This window comes from Rattus norvegicus, chromosome 1, assembly GCF_021556685.1.
Source record: "Rattus norvegicus strain SHRSP/BbbUtx chromosome 1, alternate assembly SHRSP_T2T, whole genome shotgun sequence".
NCBI classification, from domain to species: Eukaryota; Metazoa; Chordata; class Mammalia; order Rodentia; family Muridae; genus Rattus; species Rattus norvegicus.
The window spans coordinates 92,513,888-92,538,274 of NC_141534.1; the positions used below are offsets into that span (position 1 = coordinate 92,513,888).

General features: G+C 45.5%; 1 protein-coding gene across 10 annotated transcripts in view; it reads right to left on the reverse strand.

The window, feature by feature from the left end:
• Positions 1-24,387, reverse strand: part of Hnrnpul1 (heterogeneous nuclear ribonucleoprotein U-like 1) — a 35,396-nt gene that overhangs the window by 7,836 nt on the left and 3,173 nt on the right. For 6 of the 10 annotated variants that reach the window (XR_015629409.1, XR_015629402.1, XR_015629391.1 and 3 more), the window contains 9 exon segments: positions 22,249-22,374; positions 19,886-20,039; positions 17,479-17,552; positions 16,277-16,416; positions 14,076-14,175; positions 11,641-11,753; positions 5,794-6,060; positions 4,079-4,201; positions 3,852-3,980 (listed from right to left, as the gene is read on the reverse strand). Coding sequence is in view for 6 of the 10 variants with exons in the window: in NM_001108477.1 (NP_001101947.1) it covers positions 3,852-3,980; positions 4,079-4,201; positions 5,794-6,060; positions 11,641-11,753; positions 14,076-14,175; positions 16,277-16,416; positions 17,479-17,552; positions 19,886-20,039; positions 22,249-22,374 (1,226 nt within the window). In the remaining 4 variants the exon portion in view is untranslated. 10 annotated transcript variants of the gene reach the window in all.

Consider the following 24,387-nt stretch of genomic DNA (forward strand, 5'->3'; position numbering starts at 1 on the left):
TTTTAAGAAACAGGTTATAGTTTCTGGGCAGAGCTAGGTTCTTGCTATTGTAGTCCTCTTCAGCACCTTTCCTCACCTTTCCTAAAAGTCAAACATTTGGCTTCCTTCATCAAAACTGTTAAGTTTCCTCCTGACACAAAAGCCAGAGTGAATGGTTGGCATCAGGGTGACCGTAGCCCTATCTGCTGGTAAGTTGGTCCACTCTATCTAGTGCCACAAGTGATCCTGTTTTTATTCTTCTAACCTGTGAGGGCACAGAGAAACACATTCTGGTCATCTGCTATAGTACACTTGCCCTGTCAAAGTTCCAATGAGGAATAGAGAAAAGAAGTAACCTTGGCAAAAGGACCGATCTTTGTAGCTTTACAAGATGGAGGGATGAGGGCAGAGTAGACTGGACTTACAAGTGGCTAACCTTTGTCTAGGATGGTATTTGACTTTCTGAGAAGCCAGGTCTGGAGTATATCTATCTCCCTTGCTGCTTCCTGGGCTAGGGGAAGGAAAGAGGAGCCATGTAAAGGCTTGGCTTTCCTAGAGGAAAGGGAATGGACTCCTGGTGACTGTTACCACAGCAAACACAATGAGGTCAGAGCCCTAGGGCGAGCCCTGTACTCTGTGGTCTCTAGGGGGGGTCCTGTGGCTATTGCTAGGAGACAAGAACAACAGCACAGTCAGCTTTTCCAGACATAGACTGAACACCCAGCTCCTGCTCCTTCAGTTCCACAGTGCTTGAGGATGTCAGCTCTAAGAGAATGGCCTGTGTTGTTCTTAGGCTCCAGACCACTTCTTTTTTTTTTGGTTCTTTTTTTCGGAGCTGGGGACCGAACCCAGGGCCTTGCGCTTCCTAGGCAAGCGCTCTACCACTGAGCTAAATCCCCAACCCCTCCAGACCACTTCTAATCCCAGAAAGTGAGCAGAAGGAAGGTGGTAGAACTGGGGTTCTTAGATTATGGTGCTTGCTAAGTCTCATATGGGACAGACTGAGGCCACATATGAGGACACAGCAGACACAGATGGGCACCTTTGCTGATATTCTGAGTTCTTTCCAAAGGTCTACTGTCTGATCTGTCTGTTCTTTCTTGTCATTTGCCAACAGGGCCAGTCTGGCAGCAGAAGAAACTTGGCTGAGTCCCAGAGGAGCACATCTGGCAAGGAAAGCATGCTTTGGATTGAGTGAGGTGAATCCCAGTGGAAGGAAGTACACAGGAAGGAAGAGAACTGGTCTGAGTGCCAGGAATGAAGCAGGCTTGAGGCTCTGGGGACAGTGGGGGGTGGAGGAAAGAAAATTCCCTCTAGAGCCTGCTAACAAGAGACCATTTATTTTGGGGCCTGACTCCTGCCCTAGGTTTGTTTCAGGAATAATGATGATGATGATGATGGTGATGATGATGTGGCACCTGCTAACAGGGATGAGAATGGAACTAGAACCCAAAGATTTTTTTGTTTTATTTTGAATCAGGGTCTCACAAAATAGCCCTGGCTGGCCTGAAACTCAACTCGGAGATCATCCTGCTTCTGTCTCCTGAGTGCTGTCATCATGTATGCATCATCATGCTCAGTTAGGACCCAAGTTTTGAATGTGAGGCCAAGTAAGCAAGGTTGTATGCAGCCAACTGACTGACCAATGCTCTGCCTGGCCTAGGCCTTGACACACCTCTAAGAGGGTCCTATAGACTATATAGCCCCCAGCTCTAGATGGTCTGGGCAACTTTGTGGTCTCTTAGAACACACAGTTCCTGTTGAACACCCTGCTTTGAGGCCTGGCAAGGCAGAATCTTGGTTGCCCAGCCTCAGCAGGGTTTTACGTCTGAAGCTGACACATATATATTAGGTACAGAAGTGCTAAACACAGGGAAAATGACCTGGGCTAATATTCTGCAACTACGGGGACACAGCATGCAGTGCTAGTCTCTTTAGAGATCTTCCCTGACCATGAGACAGCTATGAATTATCAATGTAATCCTCACAGCCACAGTAATGGTGTGGTAATGTCAAGATCTGCTCTAAACCTTTGCCTACATTCACACAACAAATTTCTCATAATTTAAATTTTCTGAAACACACCTTTTGGGGTTTAGGTTAAAATAAGAAAAGCCGCTGGCTTAAAAGCCCTTTGTTGGCCGCACTGACCTGGCTTCAGCTCTTGGCTCTAGCCTTGGGTTACTAGAGAACTGTGCTCTTTACTTTGGAGGGCAGGAGCCTTTGCATTATGGTTGGCCTGGACATATGGTCTGATCTGCAGCCCCTCTGCAAGGTCAGCAGGCTGGAGACCACAGGCGATCTGTGCAGCCCAGTCCTGACTCCAGCTGCAAACAAGGCTGCAGCAGCTCTACTTTGTGCCTGGCTGGACTGCAGGACAGAAATGGTCTATGGCATGCTCTCACCATGACTTCCATTGTTGGGTTAATTTGGCCAGCAAGATGAGTAAAGGATCTGAAAGAGGAACCTAAGGGTATTAATTAACACTGTTGCTAAGCCTCTTAGAACATTAAGTCCGATGGGGTACAGACAGACTAAAATTCCAAACGGTCTAACTAGGAGAACAGGGGAGTACTGAAGATACAGTTTGATTGGGAGAATGCTTATCCAGCACAAGTAAGGTCCTAGACTGGATTACTAGTACAAGAAGCCAAGCCAAGTGTCTCCAGAGAGAAGGCTGAGTAGTAGACCCCTTACTGTCAGGGCTAAATTAAAGGAAAACCACATATTATCGCCAACTGGTTTGTGTAGGATCTTCAATTCATGTGACGACAACATGGTTCCTGGGGATTTCCTTCCCATATGGCAGCCACCAATGCTAGCTATCAGCTCCCTTTTCATCCGGCTTTTAAAGTCATGTGCTAAATACTCAGTGCCACACGGAAGGCACTTCAACCAGGTTACACAATGGGGCTTTACAGGGTCTGTCTGTCTGCTTACAGATTCCTAAGAAAGGATGCATGTAAGGCTGAAACACAGAACCTGAGACCAGTAAACACTCTCTGCTGCTACTCAATGAGCCTACACAACAAATGCCAATACAACACTGTGTAGGCAACAAACACGTGGAACTCATCAGTGACAGGGATTCTAAGCTCTATGCAGGCCACTCATTCTTTTGACAATGCTGAAAACCATACATGGTGTTTTTACTCCAATTCAAACCTGACCAACCTAATTGAAATGCAAGCATGTGCTCCCCACTTGTGGGAATGTGCCCAGAGAAGCTAGAGCACTTTCATTCTGCAGAGTACATAATACCCACACTACTTGTTCTGAACTAGGTCCTATGGAGGGAAGGGTGAGGGGCCTTAGGCAAACTAGGATGCCAAGAGTCACACTATAAAGTTGGTTGCCCACAAATACCTAACTAGCAAGTAGCAGAGTTAAGGGTTCAAGCCTGTCTTTGGCTCTTGCAGCTGGAGAAATAGCTCAGTGGTTAAGAGCACTAGCTACTTTTCCAGAAGACCACTCCCAGAACTCACATGGCAGCTTATAAAACTGTAACTCCAGGTCCAAAGATCTGATGCCCTCTTCTGGCTTCTGTGAAGCAGGCACAAATGTAGTACAGTGATATGCAGGCTAAACACAAAAACCTACACACATAAAGAGATCTATGTCTCTTTCATTTGGCTATGTGACTCTTGCATAGAAATGAATGAGCCAGTAGGTCTGGGTCATGACCCAAAACCCCAGCACAGACAGGACTTAGAAAGTGGTAGAAAGGGTCTACTGCTACCATCATGTATGGTGTATCCTGACCAGCACAGCTGCCACAGAGCATTATGGAGAAATGAGAAAAGGGCTGGAGGGGAATTCCTGTACAATGACCACTCTCTTCCCCTCTGCTAAGGACCGCCGGCTCCAAGTACCTGATCTAGGATATAGTTCCGTTTCTTGCGGGCAGCGATCTGAATAAGACGGTTGAGGCACTGAGTGGCCTGCTGGATCAGGACATCCCAGCGGCCAGCATAGTTCCGCTGCCGACGCAGGCCCATTACCTGTGAATAATAGGTAATGAAAGGTGAGTAGAGCCTTGGGTACAGGATAGCACCCAGAGGCTGGGAGGTGAGTAAGGTGAACTCAAGGCCATCCTTACCCGCATCTTATCCATGATGGCATTGGTACCCAGAATGTTGTACTTCTTGGAAGGGTTGGAGGCTGCGTGCTTGATGGCCCATGTGGTCTTGCCGGCAGCAGGCAGGCCTACCATCATCAGAATCTACAAGAATAGGACAGGGAAGGGGTGCTGTGAAACAGCAGCAGCATGTGGCATGGTGGCATAGTACCACCCTGGCTTGATGGTGCCCATGATGATGATTCTGAACCTCCTGGTTGCCTCTGGAAAATGGAAGTAATAGTATCTATCTCAGTGTTGCTGTTGGGAGTCAAAGACATAAGGCTTGTCAGATTCTGAGTCTATGGTCTGGCACAGGCAAGCACCAAGTCAAGTCCCACCAACAGCAGTTACAGAAGATGAAGTGGCCACTGGCAAGGAAGACCTGTGGCTTGGGATTGAACCATGGACAGGTGTGAGAAACGGTAGTCTTAAGAGTCTGAAATGGGAACTGAGGTATGCTGCCCACAGGCCATGAATTCCACTTAAGCATCATATTTAGAATCCAATAAATACTACATGTAACCTAAATATACAATAAAGGGAACGAGTCTTTTTTAAAGCCATTAAAATGTTACAAGTCAGATGTGGAGAAACACACTTATAGTCTCAGTAACCCGGGAGCTGAAGCACCAAGAAAACTGGAGTTTAGGGAGTCTAAGGCCCACCTGAGTGACATAGTTAGACTGTCTCAAAAAAGGTATAAAGGCAGGTTTTCCTGCAGTGGGACGCAGACCACAGAGTAATGTTAACCATAAAAGGACAGATAGCAAATGCTTGTCATAAGATCTCAATTATAGGTGGAAAACGTCACAAACGCAATAAATTCCAAAAGCTTCAGATAAACTTAAGACTTCTATATATTTCTTAATTTTCTGAAACAAACACAAACTGTTTATGAGAAATATATATCTTAAGAAATTAGTAACAATTACATCATCTGGAAGGTCAGGGTAGAAATGCTATGAATTTAAGGCCAGCCTGGGCTACAGAGATCACAGTTCATTAAAAACAAACAAGAACAAAAACAAAGGTTGTCTATAAGGGTATGGGAAGGAGCCAAAAGCCAACTGTTATGCCCGTAGCCCTAAGCAGGAGGGTGGGACTTCTTTTTTTTTTCTATTTTTTTTCCTTTTTTCTTTATTAACTTGAGTATTTCTTATTTACATTTCGATTGTTATTTCCTTTCCCGGTTTCCAGATGGGTGTTCCCCTCCCCATCCTCCCCCCATTACCGCCCTCCCCGCAACAATCACGTTCACTGGGGGTTCAGTCTTGGCAGGACCCAGGGCTTCCCCTTCCACTGGTGCTCTTACTAGGCTATTCATTGCTACCTATGAGGTCGGAGCCCAGGGAGTCCATGTATAGTCCTTAGGTAGTGGCTTAGTGAGGGTGGAACTTCTTAGCGTCTCCAAGAACCCTGGGCAGCAGAGGGCACTGCAGCCCTACACTGCTGTGAGGAAGCCTCTTTCCCCTAGAGTCAGGCCTCACTGCTCAAGAGCAGTGTGGTCACTGTCCTTTGGAACTTCACACTCAAAGCAGCTTTTCAACTCCAATCTCAACCAAGGAGCTGGGACACAGAAGCCACCCACCTAGGTGTCTGTCCCTTTCACCATGGACAAACTGTTTAGCATTCTTCCTCTGCCTTGGGTAGCTCTGGAGGAGTGGCCACCAATTCAGTCCTCTGGCCCTACTTACCTCACACTCTGCTTTGCTCTTTGGTCCAATGGTGCCCCGTATCCGCTCACTGAGGGGAAGGTGCTGGATGAATGTGAACCCTGGGAGAATAGAACAGTAGGGCTCTGCTCTCTGCCCAAAGTTAAATTCCACAGCACAATTCTTCACCAGGACGTGAGGGTAGAGGGCCTGACCCCCTAAAGCTTCTTTCTGGATTCGGAAGGCAATGCCCATCCACTTGCCATTCTTGGTAAAAGAAAGCTCCACATCATTCCCACATTCGAAGTCCTAGGAGAGAAAGCCAAGGGTGAGCTGCTGTCATGGTGGACACCCATCATCTCAGTATCTGGAAGGCTGAGGCAGAGGAACATAAACTTCAGACCAGGTCAGGATACATGAAACCTTAAGAAACACTAACTGTAACCTTAATCAAAGGCAACAAGAGCCACACGTGTGAGACTTAATTCAGGGAGTAAAATGGTCATTTTTTCTGGAACCCAGGGCATTCTCTCTTGGTATACACACAAGTTAGACAGCACCAGGAAAAGCTCAGAGACATTTTACCCAAATTCTTTCTTACTCAAGATCTGAAAGCTGGTGACACATATCTGAGTCTTGTGCTTAAGCTGAGACAAAGATGAAGACACAGGCAGACTCGCAATGAAGACACAGGCAGACTCGCCTGGTCCCCAAACTGACAGGGAGGAGACACCGAGATAGAGAAGCCAGAGCAGGAGCTTCCCATAGCTGAGTGCAGTGCTCCCAGAGGGTGGGAACAAGTGTGCCCCTTGTTTATTCTACACACATTCCTAGAGTGCTCACACGAGTGCATCCCAGTACATGTCTATGTGGATCCCATGGGATTCATGGTCAATGGAGAATCAAACAAGGAATCTCAATACTGTAATTCAGTAAAAATACCCCTGCATTTCCTGGAGGGAATGTGTAAGTTAGGTCCTGACCAATGAATGGAAATGAGTCATGCGCACACACAAACCTTGAGATAAGAGAATACAGGTCAGGTGCCTTGACACACAAAAGGCATCTCGGACATGCTCGCAAGGGCTCATTCATTTGTTTACTGAGTTTCTCCAGTTATAGTGGATCCTATTTTATGACCTAAAGCTAATTAATTGATCTTGTTTCTCTATGGCCAGATGGTAGTGTTGCACACCTGTAATCTCAGCATTTGGGAGGCAGAGGTAGGAGGATCTCTGTGAGTTTGAGGCCAGCCTGGTCTACAGATAGTTCCAGGATAGTCAGGGCTACACAAAGAAAACCTGTCTCAAAAAACCAAAATGTAGAGGGCTGGGGCTGGGGCTGGGGCTGGCATGATGGGGGAGGAGCCATGGCTTCACCTTAGGGTATAAAAGGCTCTCCAAGTTCTGCTAAAGTTTAGAACCATTGCTGGCAATGAAGCAGAACACTGACTTGTCAAGTCAGGAGCAGAGCCTGCCAAAGCTTCAAAACTCAGGATGAGGCAGCAGCTTCAACAGAGCACAAGTTCTAGTTTCTGACACAAAGTTATAGAATGAGGGGAAAAAAAAATATATATGTATATGTATGCAAGGAGTGCTTGAGGTGCCTTTTCTGAGGTGCTCCCCAGTCTTCTATCAGCATCCTTCATGCCAGTTGCCACCTTACACATCACGGTAATGACCATGCTCAGCAGACAGGCCAACATAACTCCAGCAGACTTCTGCACATAGTACAGTATCTGCTGTTGTCTTCCCACACGGGGACAAGTAGCACCATTGCTCTGGCATGGAAATGACTACTTTGGGGGTCACCTGCCCTGGGCACCAGCTTTATTAGAAGAACCACCCCAATATAAAGAAAGCAGCACCCACTGCTAATCAGTGTACCCACACAGCCATCTGTCTGAGGCAGGACTTTGGGCAGCCCTCTCTGCTGTCCTCTAGGCTGCAGTGACTCTACTTCTTAGTGTTGACATGGACCACCTGCTTGCCACTCGGTCCTTTCTCTTCGTCAGTTGAGGACTTGAGATCTTACAAATATGTTCTGTTTCCCCAGATACTGATCTTTATACCCCTCAAACCCCTGCTGTGAACCCGCTTTAAAGTAATGACAAGCTCTGACAAAAAGGAACCGTATGTGGAATCTTTCTTTAAACCAGAGCTAGATTTTGTTCAACAAGTTTGACTACAGGTTTAAGTATGAATGTTAAGGAGAGAAGGATGCACAGGAAAGCACATGTTCACAACCACGAGTGTGTGTGACCTTTTCAACAGAGCTCCCTGCTGGTATAGTGGCTCACACCTGCAATCCCAGTACTCGAGAGGGAGAGGATCAGGAAATCAAGGTCATCTTCAGCTACAAAGCGAGTTTGAAATCAAGGCAGAGGCTGATAGATCTCTGTGAATCCGAGGCATACCGGTGTACATATTAGCTCTAGGCTACCCAGGTCTATGTAGGGAGACCCTGTCTCAAGAAGAAGAAGAAAAAGAGGAAAAGAAAGAAAAGAGGACCTGGGTGACCTACACTGACCTGCGTTCAATTCCCTTTACTTCCATGTTAGCTGCAAACTCCAGTTCCAGAGGATCCAACGTCCTGTTCTGGCCTCCATAGGTACTACATGTATGCACAGGATGTACACACATGAAGGCCAAACACCACACATAAACATGAAATAAAATAAATCTGGGCCCAGAAAGATGACTCAGTGGTTATGAGGACTTGCTTTTCTTGCAGAACACAGGTTCAGTTCCCAGTAACCACACAGCACCTTACAAACTCTTGTGACTCCAGTTCCAGGTGATTCTCTTCTGGCCTCCAGGGGATGTTAAGTCCACATATTCATTCACATGAGATGACTTATATACATTATATACATAAAAGACAAATAAATCTTAAAAAATAAACTTTTAATAAGCTAAAAGCAAAAAAAACTCCTTCGAAATCTTTAAACAAAGTGGAAACGATCTAGCTGACACAGGATAAAAGCCAATATACCGTCAACTTCAACTTCTTAGAGTAAATCCTAGGGTTAGCTAGTCATCAGCATTTGAAAATACAGAGCTGATGAGTTAGCAAGTAAAGTGCTATCTACGAAGCTTGAGGACCCAAGTTTGCAGAGCCAGGCCCCAGGTGGGCAGCAGGTGCGATGGCAGGCCCTGGTAACCTATAGGAGCCAAGGAGGAGACAGCAAGACCTCTAGAGCTTGCTGACCAGCTAGCTTTGCCAGTGATGAGCTCTAGGTTCAATGGGAGACTGACTGTCTCAGAAAAGTAAGGTGGACTGCCAGTATGTTGGCATATGCTTTTAATTCTAGTAGTTGGGAAACGGAGGCAGGGGAATCTCTTAGTTTGAGGCCAACCTAGACTCCGCAGTGAAACCCGTCTTAAAAAAAAGAAAGTGGAAAGGAACTAATGTACACATGCATATGCTCACACCCAATTACAACCAGAAGTTAATGTAGGAATATTACATATATAGTCCATGAGAATTCTTGTGGGGAAGCGGGTCCACATCAGGGCCATAAAGTCGTCCGAGTAACCCCGGCAAGTGGCAAAAATAGCGACTATGTCCTTTGCTATTACTCTCTCTGTACCAGCAAACAACTGTCAGGGAGTAACAGGAGGACTGGCTTCCGGGAGGGTACTCTGGCACCCGTGGTATAGCTGATGACCTCACCGAATGGCCACTAAGGAAGATGCAGGAAGCTCCACCAACTATGGTGGTGAAAAACAATGACTACAGACGACACACACAAGCCCCAATCAATCAAAAAAACAAAACCATCTTTAGGTTTCTACAGTCCTAAAATAAGATTGTAAGATACATGGTTTAACCTCCACTCTCTTGCACTAAGTTACAGAAGCCCTTAAGCAGGGGACTCCTGGGGGCCACTACAATGAGTGGAGGTAAGAGCTATGCACTCTATTCAGAATCCTGGTTTCTCCCTTTATGGGAAAACTAAGATTTCAAGACTAAAGCCAGGTGTGGTGACACATGCCTTTAATCCCAGCTCTTGGAAGGCAGAGGCAGGTAGATCTTTGCGTTCAAAGCCTGCCTTGTGTACAAAGTTACAGGATAGGCTACGCAGAGAAACCCTGTCTCAACTCTCCTCTACAAGATTTCAAGATTATAGGATATAAGCAAAGCAATTTTTTTTACAAGTTTTATTAGAAAAGCAGAGTATGGTGATGGACACCTTTAATCCCTGGGATTAAAAACATGGGGGTGCAGAGGCAGGTGGGTCTCTAAAGAGACAGAGGCCACCCTAGTCTATACAGCACGCCCTAGGTCACACATAGTTAGACCCTGCCTTAAACAGCCCCCCCCCCACACATACACACACTTTAAAACAAAAGTCATAAATGAGTTCCAGCAAGTGTCCCACTTACCGTACCACATATACACAAAGGTCACCAAATACACAGGAAGGCCAGAGATCTGTTTCAAACTAAAAGAACCAAGATAGGACAACAGAACACAACAGATTCCTGGCCGGCTCCAGAACCAAAACTCAGTTACTAAAGCAAGTCCATGGGACAACTGGCATACTTAATGAGAGCTGATGGCAGCCACACATATGGAAATGTGATATGTGATGTCATATCTCATATGATAAACATATTCTAAGATATACATGAAATACAGGGGCAGGAGTTCTCTCAAATAGGTCAAATGCAAAAAAGAAACGCACACACAGTTAAAGCAAATGTGGCAGGCAAAGATACTGAAGATTCTTTATTTTTATTTTTCTAAACTTTTTGGGGGGAGTTGGTGGGGTCCTTTGTGTTGTTACTTTCTTTTTAAAAATTTTTATTGATTTGCTTTTTGGGTCTCACATAGCCTATGCTAATCTTAAACTGACTATGTAGTGGAGAAAGACCTTGAAGTTCCAGTCTCCCTGTCTCTGCCTTCTAAGAGCTAGGTTTATAGTAGTCTCTGTACCCAGTCTCATGTGATGACACAGACTAAACCCAGGGCTCTGTGCACTTAAAAAGCACTCTATCAGCTGAGCTGCTTCCCCAGTGTCTCTAAGTTCGAAGTCATTTTCCAAGTACAAAAAAAAAAAAAAAAAAAGTTTGAAAAGAGGAGTTATGTGAACGAGTAAGGGCAGAAGAGCCTGAGGACGAACCCTTTGGGTAGCCCCTTCCTCAGGGGCCTCATGACACAGTTCCCAAGGCTGCCTGTAATCACCAATACTAACGGTATGAAGGGTGCTACTCTGTGCCACCTAACATTCTAAGTGCTTGTAAAGGATTAAATCTCAACATAAAAGAACAAGAGAGGTAAGGGCGAATTGTAAAGGAGACTGACAGGGAAGTTGTCTGGGGCTGTGAGTCTCTGAGCAAGAACTGAGCTCAGCAAGTCTGGCCCAGAGCCAGTGATTGCTGCTCACTGTTCCTCCCAATGAATGCAGTTCCTCCCTCCAGCTTCTGCTTCTGCTCTCTAGAGGGCAGTGCAGGTCAGCTCAACTGACAGGACAGTAAAAAAAAAAAAGAAATAGTTTGGAAGATAAGGTGATGCCAATGGGGTCCAAAAGCTAACACAATGCCCTTTGAAAGCACACTGGCTTTCCTAACAAAGGAAGAAGTTTGGTACTAAGTTTGATTAGAAAATGTCATTGTGGTGACCACAGACAGAGGGAGTTGTATAGACTTAAGTCCCCGAATCTTCATGATACCTACCATCAGCCAGTTCTGCATAAGGACAAGGATGGCAGAGTCTCACACACATCAGGAATACCTACTCTGGAGGAGACACTACCAAACTATAGAGAGACAATAACACATGGAGAGAGTGGCTGAATAAACGTAGACGAAGGACACAGGTATCCTAAAAAGTCTACAGTCAAGAACCTGGCCCTGCCAATTCCCACAGGCTGCCAGCACTCACCGCAAAGCAGCCAATCACATCGTTCTCTGCAAATTTGTCTCCGTAGTTTTCAAAGCGGCTATTGGTAGACTTCTTCCCTGTGCCTCCATAACCATAGGAAAAAGGCTCTTCACCTGAAGGAAGGCACAGGCAGGTTAAACCTTTGATGGACTAACTTAAAACCTTCAAGTTGCCACATACTTTTAATCTGAAGACAAGGTCATTTCTTTACTGTTTTGTTTTGAGACAAGTCTCACTGTGTAGCCCTTTTTGGCCTGGAACTCACTTTGTGGACAAGGCAGGCCTAGAACTAATGGAAGTCCACCTGCCTCTGCCTCCCAAGTACTGGGATTAAAGGTATATGACACCATGCCCGGCCACTATCTACATTTCAAAACCAAGGGAAAGATAAAATGAGATGACCTATGATTATTTTTAGACTAGGTCTTGCAGAATGCCCAGCCTGGTCTCACATTCTCAGCCCTCCTGAGGACTTTATCATGGCACCTGGCTCTGACCTATGATTCTCCTTCCTTGTTTTGTTGAGATCGGGTCTCACGCTGCCCCCAGCTAGCTTCAAACTCATTAAGGAGTCTGGTCTATCTTCAAATTTTGATCTTTCTTCCACACCTCAGGAGCTGGGTTCCAAGTGTGTGTCATTACTTCTGAATTTGTCTTTTAAAGACTTTTAAATATTTTTACCTATGTGTACGTGTGCCTGCCTGCCTTATGTGCACCTTCTGGTTACAGGTGCCTGGAAGCTAGAAGACATCGGATCATCCCAAACTCTAGGTTACAGGTGTTTGTGAGCTGCCTGGTGCAGAGGCTGAGAACCAATCTTGGGTCCTTTGCAAAAACAAGCACCTTTTTATTTGCTTTAAGGATGCAAATGATTCTTTAAAAAAATATTTTTAGGTGCATTGGGGTTTTTCCTGTATGTGTGACTGTAGGGCCCAGATCTCCTGAAACTAGAATTACAGGCAGTTGTGAGCTGACACGTGGGAGTTGGGAACTGAACCCTGGTCCTCTGGAAAAGCAGCCAGTGCTCTTCATTTCTAAGCTATCTCTCCAGGCCCTCTACCCATGATTCTTTGTTTTTTTTTTTTTTTAGTTCTTTTTTTCGGAGCTGGGGACCGAACCCAGGGCCTTGCGCTTCCTAGGCAAGCGCTCTACCACTGAGCTAAATCCCCAACCCTCTACCCATGATTCTTAAATAAAGAATGCTACTCCCTATAAAAATAAAATAGTTATTATTTTGTGTGGGTGGGCACGTACAGAGAGGTCATATGACAACCTTGCAGACAGTTCTCTCCTTCCATGTTTACTGACACAGGTCTTCTTCAGGCCTGTGTAGCAGTGCTCTTACTGGTTGGGCCCTCGTGCCACCCTCCGAAGCCCTTTTACTTGCTGCGTCATCTGTGTGTGTGCTGAGGGTTAGCCTCACACACCTACTTCTAAGGATCTGTCTAAAGTTGTGAAGTAAATCCAAGAATAGGAACTCAAGCAAAACCATCAAAAAAAAAAAAAAAAAAAAAAAAAAACAAGCGGGGCTGGGGATTTAGCTCAGTGGTAGAGCGCTTACCTAGGAAGCGCAAGGCCCTGGGTTCAGTCCCCAGCTCCAAAAAAAAGAACAAAAAAAAAAAAAAAAAAAAAAACAAGCCACGAAAAGAAACTTGTTAAACACATACAATGGGGTCGGGATGTAGGTCAGTGGCAGAGCGACTGATAACCTAGCTTTTGTGAGGCCCTGGGTGTGACTTCCAGCACCCACCACAGAACAAAACGTGGAAACTGCTACAGAATGGCAAATTATGCATTGGTCAAGAAACCATACTTATTTGCAAAATTTGGCCCATTATATATTAAAAGAAACCAGAGTACATAAAAGTTCACAGCATGACATAGGTTGAATATGCAGAAAAACCAAAAGCAATGTGCAGAAGACGGTCACTGTGCCTGGCAGCCCCTGCTTCTACCATTTTCACTGTAGGTTCTACTCTGGACAGAGAATCATAAAGAACAGGGCTTACAAATTTACATTAGTATGGTGTGAGGGCAGAAATGGTTTCAAATATAGGGAACAGTTCTCACAGAGAACTTTGGACCCTCTTGCAAAAGACAAAGTGGAAGAATTAACTCTGAAAAAGAGTTGTTTCTGGGGGTTGGGGATTTGGCTCAGTGGTAGAGCGCCTGCCTAGCAAGCGCAAGGCCCTGGGTTCAGTTCTCAGCTCTGGAAAAAAAGAAAAAAAAAAAGAGTTGTTTCTGACAGGTTTCGGCTGAATCTAGTCTGCTCGAGGCCAGGCAGTGACGCAGATTTAACAGCTGCATCTGTTTCCAACCCCCCGGGTAGGCGTGTGGAGTCTGATACTGGGAAGAGCCGCTTAGGAGCATGAGAATCCAGGGGCAGGGCTCTCTCTCACTCGCTATTGGCGACCACCTGGCTCAACTCTTCTTACCTAGCTGAGTGCTGCAAGAGTCCAAGGACCAGCCAATACGGACAACGTGGGGGTCAGGCTCTGTAGATGGAAGGTGCTTCACGGAGATTTCCTCATTGATCTGAGGACAGAACACAAGAAGGCTCAGGACCTAGTCTCTTAAAGTTGGTGGGTTGTGAGGCAATGTAGGAAGAAAGCGTATCAGGCAGTTAACAGTAATGGTGCTGGAATGATGGTTCATGCCGGTTATCTCCGCACTCAGGATGCAGAAACAGAAAGACTGCCACAATTTGAGGCCAGCCTGAGTTACACAGTGAAGCTAAGGCCAGCCTAGGCCAGTGAGATCCTGCCTAGATAGGATGGATGGATGGATGGATGGAAAAGATGATTTGGTAGATGGATAGATGGATGGGGGGGGGGGGGGGGGACTCGACCAGGAGCTCGAGTAGTTCCTAAGAGCCTTTTTGTGATGGCAGGGCCTCTAAGGTGCACAGAGAGTGCTCCCAAATACAACTTCCCTTTGCAGTTTTAACACTTGTTGCAGGGGAAATAAACTCACTGCAGAAATCACAGGCACGCAGGCATGAGGCTGTGGTCTGGATCCACAGCATTATAAAACCAAGAAAGTTTAAGTGCACCTCTAGACCACCCCAGGGATTCAAGTATGTAAATGTGAGCTCACAAGAATCCTGACAGCAGCATTCTTTTTATAAAAGCCAGGAAGAAAACCATCAACAAGGAACCAGGTATTACGGGATAATTGGGCCACGAAACAAAAAGATGAGGCAGGACTAATGTAAGAGTATGGGAAAATGTTCAAGACACAGTAGCAAGTAACAGAAGAGGGGAATGAAAGCATCCTTCCCACCTCTGCTCTCCCTCTAAGCTTCCTTTCTTTTTTTTTTCTTTCCTTTTTTTTTTCTTGGTTCTTTTTTTCGGAGCTGGGGACCGAACCCAGGGCCTTGCGCTTCCTAGGCAAGCGCTCTACCACTGAGCTAAATCCCCAAGCCCCTAAGCTTCCTTTCAATGGAAAGGATAGGGGTGGAGTCCAGGATGGTGTCTGCTTTTTAATTCCATACTCGGTAGGTTCTAATTACATCACAACTGCTACCTGATATCCCTATCACAGGAACTGGTTTGTAGCCTTGGAAAGATACCACATTTCACTGACTTCTAGGTATTTTTCATACATCTGTATCTGTGAAATAACAGCATCTCACAAACCACAGAGGAGAGCCATGCAGTTAGTCAGTACTTCTTTACACTGGTTCATTAAGTAGTGCACCATCAATTGACAGTGTCAGTCAATAACGTGAACCTTGTGTGCACTGCACCTCTAGGCTGGGGCTGTGAGAATACTTATTTCAGGTTAACACTGTGAGGATTAATGGAGATAATGCACAGGAAGAGCTCAGCCCTGACTGTGTGTGAGGGACTCTAAAGGTATTACCATAAATAAGTTTAGATATACAAAAAATACATGAGAATTTTCCCCCAATACTGGGCATGCACCCTCCTTAAACATACACTTCCCCTGAGCATTATATCCCCTGCCCAAAACTGTTAACATATATGTGACCCAAGGGAAGAAAGCTCGCAACTTCTGACTTTTAATTCTGTACCCTGCAAACTGAACTCTTGCTCTGCTCGAGCACGGGCTGTTCTCATACCCCGACATGGAACTCTGGTAATGGGCAATGTGGCAGCTCTTCGCCCAGTTCCTCTCTAGCTTCCCGTTAAAGCAATGGTACCTGAGCCCACTCTTTTTTGAACTCTACTTACACAGTCATGCACAGGTGTCTGCTTATTGTCAAGAGAACAACCTTCAGGGCTTTGACCCTGCCCTTCCACAATGTGGACAGAAGACTGAATGCAGGTTGTCAGGTGTGGCTGCAAGCGCCCTGACTTGCTAAGTCATCTCCCTGGCCTCGGAGCCCATTCTTTCTTTGAGACAACCAACCTCTTTGCCCATTTTACAAACATCATTAAGACTGCTTGGCTCTGCACTACCTGCCATAAACCTCACCACAGAAAAGAATACAACTGTCCTACTTTTCTGAGACAGTTAGGCCATGATAGTTCATCATACTTTTGTCCACTTAGAACACTGTCTAAGTTCAAACCAATCTCTGCAGTGACATCTCTGATCAAGATGGCTGATGACAGGCTATTCCAACGGATAGACTTGATTTCTGTCTCTCTTGTCTATCTCTCCCACTCACCTTCATTTCAAAACACACTCGCCCCCTTCTGACTCCATAGCTGGCACGGGCTCCTGACCATAGGTATGCAAAGCCCTCGATTGTCAATGGATAGCCACTACTCCGGTCTCGGGCCACTTTGAAGTGCAGGTCACAGTTATCTGTGGAGAAGAAAACCCCAGACAATTGACTGATTTGTGGGGTTCAAGGATAGGTTTCAGGAAGTCCTTCAAAAACTATTAAATATCTTTTAAAGTAATGTGTCACAACCTAGAGAGAGGTTTAACAGCCTTATAAGTAAGTTCAAACTGAGATTTCAGGATACCTAGAGTACCCTAATACCTCACACTTTAATTTCTTCACAGCACTGACTGCTTAAGTGCAGATTTCTGTTGCCGGCTCTGGTGCGAATATCTGGCCTGAACCACATCTGGCATCCAGAAAGAGCCAGCCAAACCTTTAGGGACTCCTTTTTTGACCATCTTGCTCACAAGGTGCTCTCATTTCTTGGCAGGCTGAACACCACTGTCAATACATCAGCATTTAGTGCTGGCTTGTAGACCACTGCTACCCAACACTTTCAGAAACAGCTGCCTTTAGTAGCTTGTGAGAGAAGAGAATTGTCAGTCTTTATTTCTCACCAAAATACACAGCCAGAGCACTATAAACATGAGTTATGAAAAAAAATTGATTGCTTAAGAAACCAAAGTAGGTTTCTGGGTATATGTGAAAACAGACTCAAAGTTTCTACCACATAAACTGATTTCAGTAGTCGAGGTCCTTCACGATAATTCCTGATATACAGTCAAGGCTAAGTCACTCATGCACTGGAGGACGGATAACAGGCCAGTGTCTCAAAGGACATAGTGGCCTTGGTTTCACTAGGAACATGAGCAGCTAATGGAAACTGGCGAGCTGGTTGTCAAAGAGTTAAGTTTCTCCAGCAGCACTCAGATTCCCCTGATTAGAGACAAGCCCCCTGGGCACAAAGGTGGCACAGGGTTTTCATATTCCTTTTGCAACCTTGTCTTGGGAGTCTGGGGGCAGGAAGGCAGCATTCCTTCTCTCTGTAAAGAAGCAGGAGAAGTAGAACAGCTTGCCTAAGGCCCCAGCAGGGGGCGGGCCTGTCTCCACACCACTGCCCTGGCTTGGGAGCTTTGCAGAGGCTCATTTGGATGATGGAGGTCAGAAGGTAGAATCAGAAGGGCACTTTTAGCACTCACATGTGTCAATAGCAACAAGGGTGTCATCAAAGTCATCTTCATCCTCTTCAGCAGGAGGCTGAGGAGAACGGCCCCTGTAGTGAAAAGAGGGATCAGTTATGTAACAGATGGAGGAGTGTAAATGAATAAAGTTTCTGCTGAGGTTTACAAGTGGCCCCCAATTGCTTTCTGGATCACCATTTCTTCCCATGGGTTACCAAACACTTGCTGAGGGCAGTGAGTATTAACTCTCAGCATATAAAAGGACAAATGGGGGCTGGAGAGATGGCTCAGTGGTTAAGAACACTGACTGCTCTTCCAGAGGTCCTGAGTTCAAATCCCAGCAACCACAGGGTGGCTCACAACCATCTGTAAAATGAGATTTGATGGCCTCTTCTGATGTATGTCTAAAGACAGTTACAGTGTACTTTTAAATCTTTAAAAGGACAAACGGACTGCTCTGTTAAAGAAGGGCACTAGAATCATTCAAGGAACCTTCAGATCTTCCTCTTACATCCTAAGATTCTGACCTGTACTCTCTTCATGCTGTAAACTGCTGCCCTCACTGAGTGATTACTCAGGGGAGGACATAGAACTCAAGTGGGAACATTAAGGGCAAGAGCCTGGACAAATTGCAGTAACTGAAAAGTACCCATGTATTAGGCTTCTTGAAATCCTGTATCTGAAAGGATATGAAATGACCCACTTTTTCAGCCTATTGCTCTCTTTAAAGTGTCCTTAATTATGAACAAGGTATCTTTCTACAACAGGACCCAAATGAGGGAAGGAGGAAGGGGTAGGGCAGGGCCTAAAGGGAAAAAGCATTTTGTTAACTCCTTGATTTCTGCTGTACAGGAGTAACAGACAGAAGGCTGAGCCCAACACCCAGCCAGCACTCTGCTTGGATGTTGCTGACACTCTTTACAGCAGGTGCCCCTTTAGGGAAGTCCCTTTCCAGTCCTACTGGTCTAGGATTAGTATCTTTATTTATTTTTTAAAAACAGGGCCTCTTTGGGTTGGAGAGATGGCTCAGTGGTTAAGAGCACTGACTGCTGCTCTTCCAGAGGTCCTGATTTCAATTCCCAGCAACCACATGGTGGCTCACAACCATCTGTAATAAGATCTGATGCCCTCTTGTGATACATCTGAAGACAATGACAGTATACTCACATAACATATAATAAATAAAATCTTAAAAAAACAAAAAAGGGGGGGGGTTTGGGTGGCTTGGAAGTCATAGACTCTGTGTCCTCAGTGCTGGAATTAAAGCTATCATCTTAAGTGTACCCTAGCAAACTTTCCCTGACATCTCCAAATTGGAGCTCATGCCCCTCTCTGCTCATCATCCACAAGTAGCTCCTGGCCTTTGCTTTGTGGGAGGAGGAACAAGCCCACCTAATGTAGGTTCTTTGTTCTAATTTCAGTTACTGTCCATGAGAACCATGTTCTTTCTTTTCTTCTGCCATGGTAGAGGTAGAACCCAGAACACACATGTGCTTAGTTAGGCAAGGGCTCCACCAATGAGATACACCTGGGCCTCTAGGCCTTTTCTTAGTTATAAGCAAGTTAGAGAGATAGACTTCACCAGGTAGGAGACAGCACGTGCTAGGTGAATGAACCAGGGGACTACTTATTCCTAGACTCCATGACTGGAAAAGGTTGTAGACAGGAGTCAAATGAGGGAAGGAGGAAGGGGTAGGGCAGGGCCTAAAGGGAAAGGAAGGGGAGGGCCTGTCCTAAGGAAAATGGCCAGAGAAGCGGCCACTCCTTGGGAGCTCCCAAAACTCCCATCTTAATCAGTCTATGAACTTGTGACTTACATGTGTAAGAGTCTACTCCAAACTTGGGAAAGCAGAAGGCAAGTCCCCTGTCCAAAGGGCTTTTATCCCCTCAGTATCTAGTGCCAGGGTAGGCATCCCATGAATGCAACTGGATGGGAGTTGGGTGGGCGGGCAGGAGGGGTTGTGCTGGGGAAGAAGGTCAGGAAATAGCATTCCAGTTAAGGGATACAGAGTGGCCAATAAGAATAGGGCACTAGCCAGGAAGAGAGGCTGAAGCAAGAACACTTTTATGAGTTTAAGGCTAGCCTGGTAGACATAGCAAGTTTCAGGCCAGTTACAAAGAAAACAAAACAAAACAACAACAACAACAACAACAAAACAAAACCCACCAGAACAGACACTGCATAGCCCAGAAGCAGTAAGGAAAGGGCTGAAGAAGCAGGCTGGCATCTTAATGTAAAATCTAAGGTCTGGCATTTGCTCTGCAGGTAATAAGCAGGGAGGAATGGGAGGAAAGATCAAAGCTTAAGAAAGTTCAATCTGGCAGCCAGTAAGGAAGGAATACTAGGGAAAAGAGAACTCCACTGTGCCCTACTCACTGAGCTTTTACTCAATGAGAACAAGTGAGTGCTGTCTCATGTACCCACCTTCGGTCCTCTCGGTGCTCGAAGTACCCACGGCCTCGATTCTCCTCAAAAGGCCTCTTTCGATTCTGGAACTGTGGCCTGTCTGTCTTTAGCTGCGAGGCTTCAGGGGGGAGGAAGCTGGGTGGGGCTTCCTGCTTCGTTTCTGTCTTCAGTTCTACTGTCAGACGCATCAGGATGGTCAAGATACTTGGAAAAACCCTCAGGTTCTCCTACCCCTTTACTCCTAATGATGCTGGCAGGCTTGTGACTACAGTGAAGGGTTGAGCTCTAAGAGGCCTAGGAGTGAGCCAAGGAGGCCAGAATAATATGAGGCTGTGCGGGTGACAGTCTGCTGGCCAGGTGACACCCTTCCTTGAGATGGTGCCCTTCAACACCAAATACAGTCAAGATCCCCCAAATGACCCAAAGGTACAACAAGAGTCTTTGGCTAATGTTCTGTCAGTTCATGAATGCTGACAGTAACCTTGGCCTACACTGAGAGGGAGTGAGCCCTAAGAGACTATAAAGATCCTGTAAGGGGTTGGGGATTTAGCTCAGTGGTAGAGCGCTTGCCTAGGAAGCGCAAGGCCCTGGGTTCGGTCCCCAGCTCCGAAAAAAAGAAAAAAGAAAAAAAAAATCCTGTAAACTCTGAGAAACAAGAGTTAAACTGTCCCCTACCCTCACCTCCACCTCCACCTCATTATTGCAGAGCTTCTTTCTGACAAAGGTAGGGAGGAAGTGAGATCAGCAGAGCACTGTGGGTCTACAGTAAACTCTTCTGGCTTCAGCCATTTTCTACAAAACCCAATTGGCCAAGTGGGCAGACCAGCTGTTCTGGCAGTCTGTTTCACCATACCACATCGAACAAGATGTTATGGTGGGATAACATACAGGACCTGAGAAAGCCCCAGTCAAGACAGATCCCATGAATGGATGACCAAAAAAGAGCAAGCTGTGGACCCATGCTGCCCTACTTTCTGAGAGGGTGCTAAGAGGGCACCATCTCCACCTACTGATGCTGATGCGACTCACTCATATCTGCTCATCCCAGCGCTCGCTTCAAGTTACTCCCTAGCTTTGGCATATGGACACAATCCCTGAGGCAATTTCCCTGGTTTTCCAGGGCATAGATTGGGTTCAGTTATTTTGATGGCCGCCTCCATGACTTAAGCACAAGTCAGACTCAGAGGAGGTCACTGGTGCTGGGTACCAGTCAAATGACCCCACAGTCTGACACAAACCTACAGTTTAACTGACATTCCTTAATGTCCCTAGTCTCCCCTCTACACACACACAAACCAGAAAACAATAACTAACCCGGCAGGGGATTTTATTTTGTGAATGAAGCAGAATGGAATTGGACAGGATCAACTAGATTCATGAGCAAAGGCACTGGAGCTGGGAATAGTGATACACATGAGTAATCTAGGCATTTGGGAGACTCAAGCAGGAGGATCCCAAGATCTACAACAGTTTAGCACTATAGTGAGACCCTGACTCAAAAAAACAAAAACAAACAAACAAACAAACAAAAACCCAACAACTTCTTTTTTGGAGCATTAACAGTTATGGGCCAGCCATTTTTCAACAGCAGGATTTTCCCCCCTAAACAGATTTACATGCAAGAAAATTAAAGCTCATGTATCATGAACACTGGTCTGAGCCAGTTTCTTGGGTTTTAGCCTCCGTTTTGCCACCACACAACATGTCCTCACATAAGACGGGGAGAACCTATGTTTCCCTGCTTATAGAAAATGCTGTTCTGAAATAATATAGGCATGTGCTTTAAAAATCCTGAGTTTAAATATACAGTATGAGGTTTATTTCAATCTTGAACTTCTCTGCTGCCCTTTCCAGCTGTATCTGGCTAAGGAACCCCTTTCCAATGAAAGACCCTTTCCTAGTCTGCTGGAGCATCATTTTCAGAACAGAGGCAACACCATACTGGATTCAGAAAGCTCTTTTTGGCTTCTGCATGGTAAGACTCTAAGGATAAAGCATTGGCACCCTGGTCTAAACTCTCCAGATGCTAGCACTAATACCTAGAAAGATACCAGAAATCCAGACTGTGTTACTTCTTCAAAACCAAACAGAACTAACTGGGAGGGAAAGGAGGCAGAAGGATCAAGAATACAAAGCCAGTCCCAGTTCCTTTTTGAGTTTAAGGCTAACTTGAACAACATAGTAAGGATGCTATCCCAAAAATAAACCAAAACAAAAATAAAACCCTGAATCCCAAATAGCATAAAATCTAAATCTCAGCCTAAACAAACAAACAAACCCACCTTGCCTGAAGGACAAAGGCCAGAAGAACTGCCCAAGAGAAAGACACAAGGTCTTAGATTCTGTTTCCATCAAGGAAGAAAGTGTGGGAGCCTTCCTACCTGGGCGATATGCTTGCTGTGGTGGCTCCATGTCTAGTGGTCTCCTATCATAGACAGACTCATTTTCTTGCTTGATGACCGGTGTCTCGTAGAATTGGTTCTGTCTGGTAATATTGTCCATGACATCTTAAGATTAAAAAACAAAAATCAGTTAGATTAATGCATTTGAAAGTACTCTTGTAACCAAGACATTGTCTTCACTCAGGTGAACAGACTATCAGAAGTCAGAAGTCCACCTTTAAATGGAAACCTATTTAGCAGTAGATTCCCCACTTCCTATGGCTATGTCTCTGTGTCTCAGAAGTCTACAAACAGATCCACGCCAGGCTCTGTAGAAACTGAATACATTAAACTGACTGAGGAAGAAGTCCTATGGGGAAAACAAGATTGTAAAGTCAAAGAAATAAGTCCAGCTTGATTTCTCTAAGCAATACATCTTTAGAGTAACTTCTAATCTGGAACCTAAACTTAGAAAAACAGGAGTTACTCTAATGATGTACCATTCATTGAGTAGTTAACACTAGTCTCTAAAGTGAATTGCTTAGAATTGACTTCAGGGCCCCGTCTTCAAAACTTGGAGCACAAACCAGTTCTCTGAACAGTTCCACTCGTCTGTGACTTAAAATACTCCTGCCTGCCCCTGCCTTTAGATGTGCTTATGATTGCCAGCACAGGCAATGCAGTGTACAAACCTTGGGATCATAATGGCCTCCAGACTCACTAGGAATAGGTCCCCAAACAGCTGGAGCTAGAAGTGGTTAGGAAAAGTGTTCTGTGGGATCAGGAGGTGACGAAGAGGTATAAGAATAGCAATAGTAACTACTTATGGAATGCATGCCATACACACATCAGACCCTGGGATACCGGTGTGTATAAACTTGCCCACTAAAGCATCCAGTTTAGGGAGGCAGGCACACTACAAAATTATATACTGACTGTATATGAAGGACCAAGAGCTAAGAAAGGAATCCAGTAAGGAACTGATAAGCCTCAACTCAAAGGATACATAGTCCAAGGCTCAGTGATGACATCAGAGAACACTCCTGGGGAAGAATAATGTCTCATGTGAAAAGCTTAGAAGCAGGACACAGCAGAAACAAAGAGAGAACATTATGAACTTAGGATGGACAGCATACAGCTCTGCCCCTGGGGTAAGCCTGCTGATGGGTGCCTCCAGAGCCTTGCTAGAAGCTGTGCCAGGAGCAGCGAGGCAGAACCACAGGGAAGGAGACTGTTCTGCCACTTGTTAACTGGATTCTTTCTCAGAGGACAAATACATCTGGGCACAAACCAGGTGCAGCCCAAAGGGAGGAAAACAAGAAGTCATGTGGCTTGCTATATACAGTATCTGTTTACCAAGAATGAAGTACTCAGAGGGAACCTGAAGGAGGGCTTAGAGGATTTTGCTGGGGTATAGGGGATGACAATGATGTTAAGGGATAGAGTATCTCCTTAACTGGAATATAAGGCCTCTTCAAACTATTCTGTTTCCTTCAGTCTCAAGACAATGTCTTCCCCAAGAAAGCCGGTATCTTTCCCCTAACGGGATAGGCTGGCCTAGAAAGGGTATGATGCTGGGTCCTTTTCCACTCCCTACCACATTACCCTAATGACAGGCAACCTTGGTATGAAGCCCTTTAGACACACAATCTCATGACTATCAACTCTAGGAGGATAATCTTACCATCCCACTGTACATGGACACCAGGTTCAGAGGGGGAATGATTTGCTTAATTCAAAGTTTGCCTGAGTCTACAGTTGTTCTGAAGCATCCAACTCGCTTTCCCAAGACTCTTCTGCTAAAAGCAAGGTTAAGAGCAGCATCCTCTCGGCTCTTTCACAAGTCTATTTGCCAGGCTCCTCAGCTCTGGATAAATTCACAAGCCACACCTCCCTTCTTAGCAGGGAATTGTCTGTGGAAGACTTGCCAGCACATGGGTAATCCCTAACACCACAACCATCTATATCTAGGGTGGCCCCTCCACAGGATCCCACTCCTTATGAACAAGTGAGTACCAGATGCCAATCCCAAGTCTCTTTTGAAGACTCATTTTTTAACTCTTTTTGCTGTTTAGTCCCAAGCCCTACAGTGCCTTCTCAGAAAAACACCCTAAGTTTTGGATGCCACAGTGTCTAGTT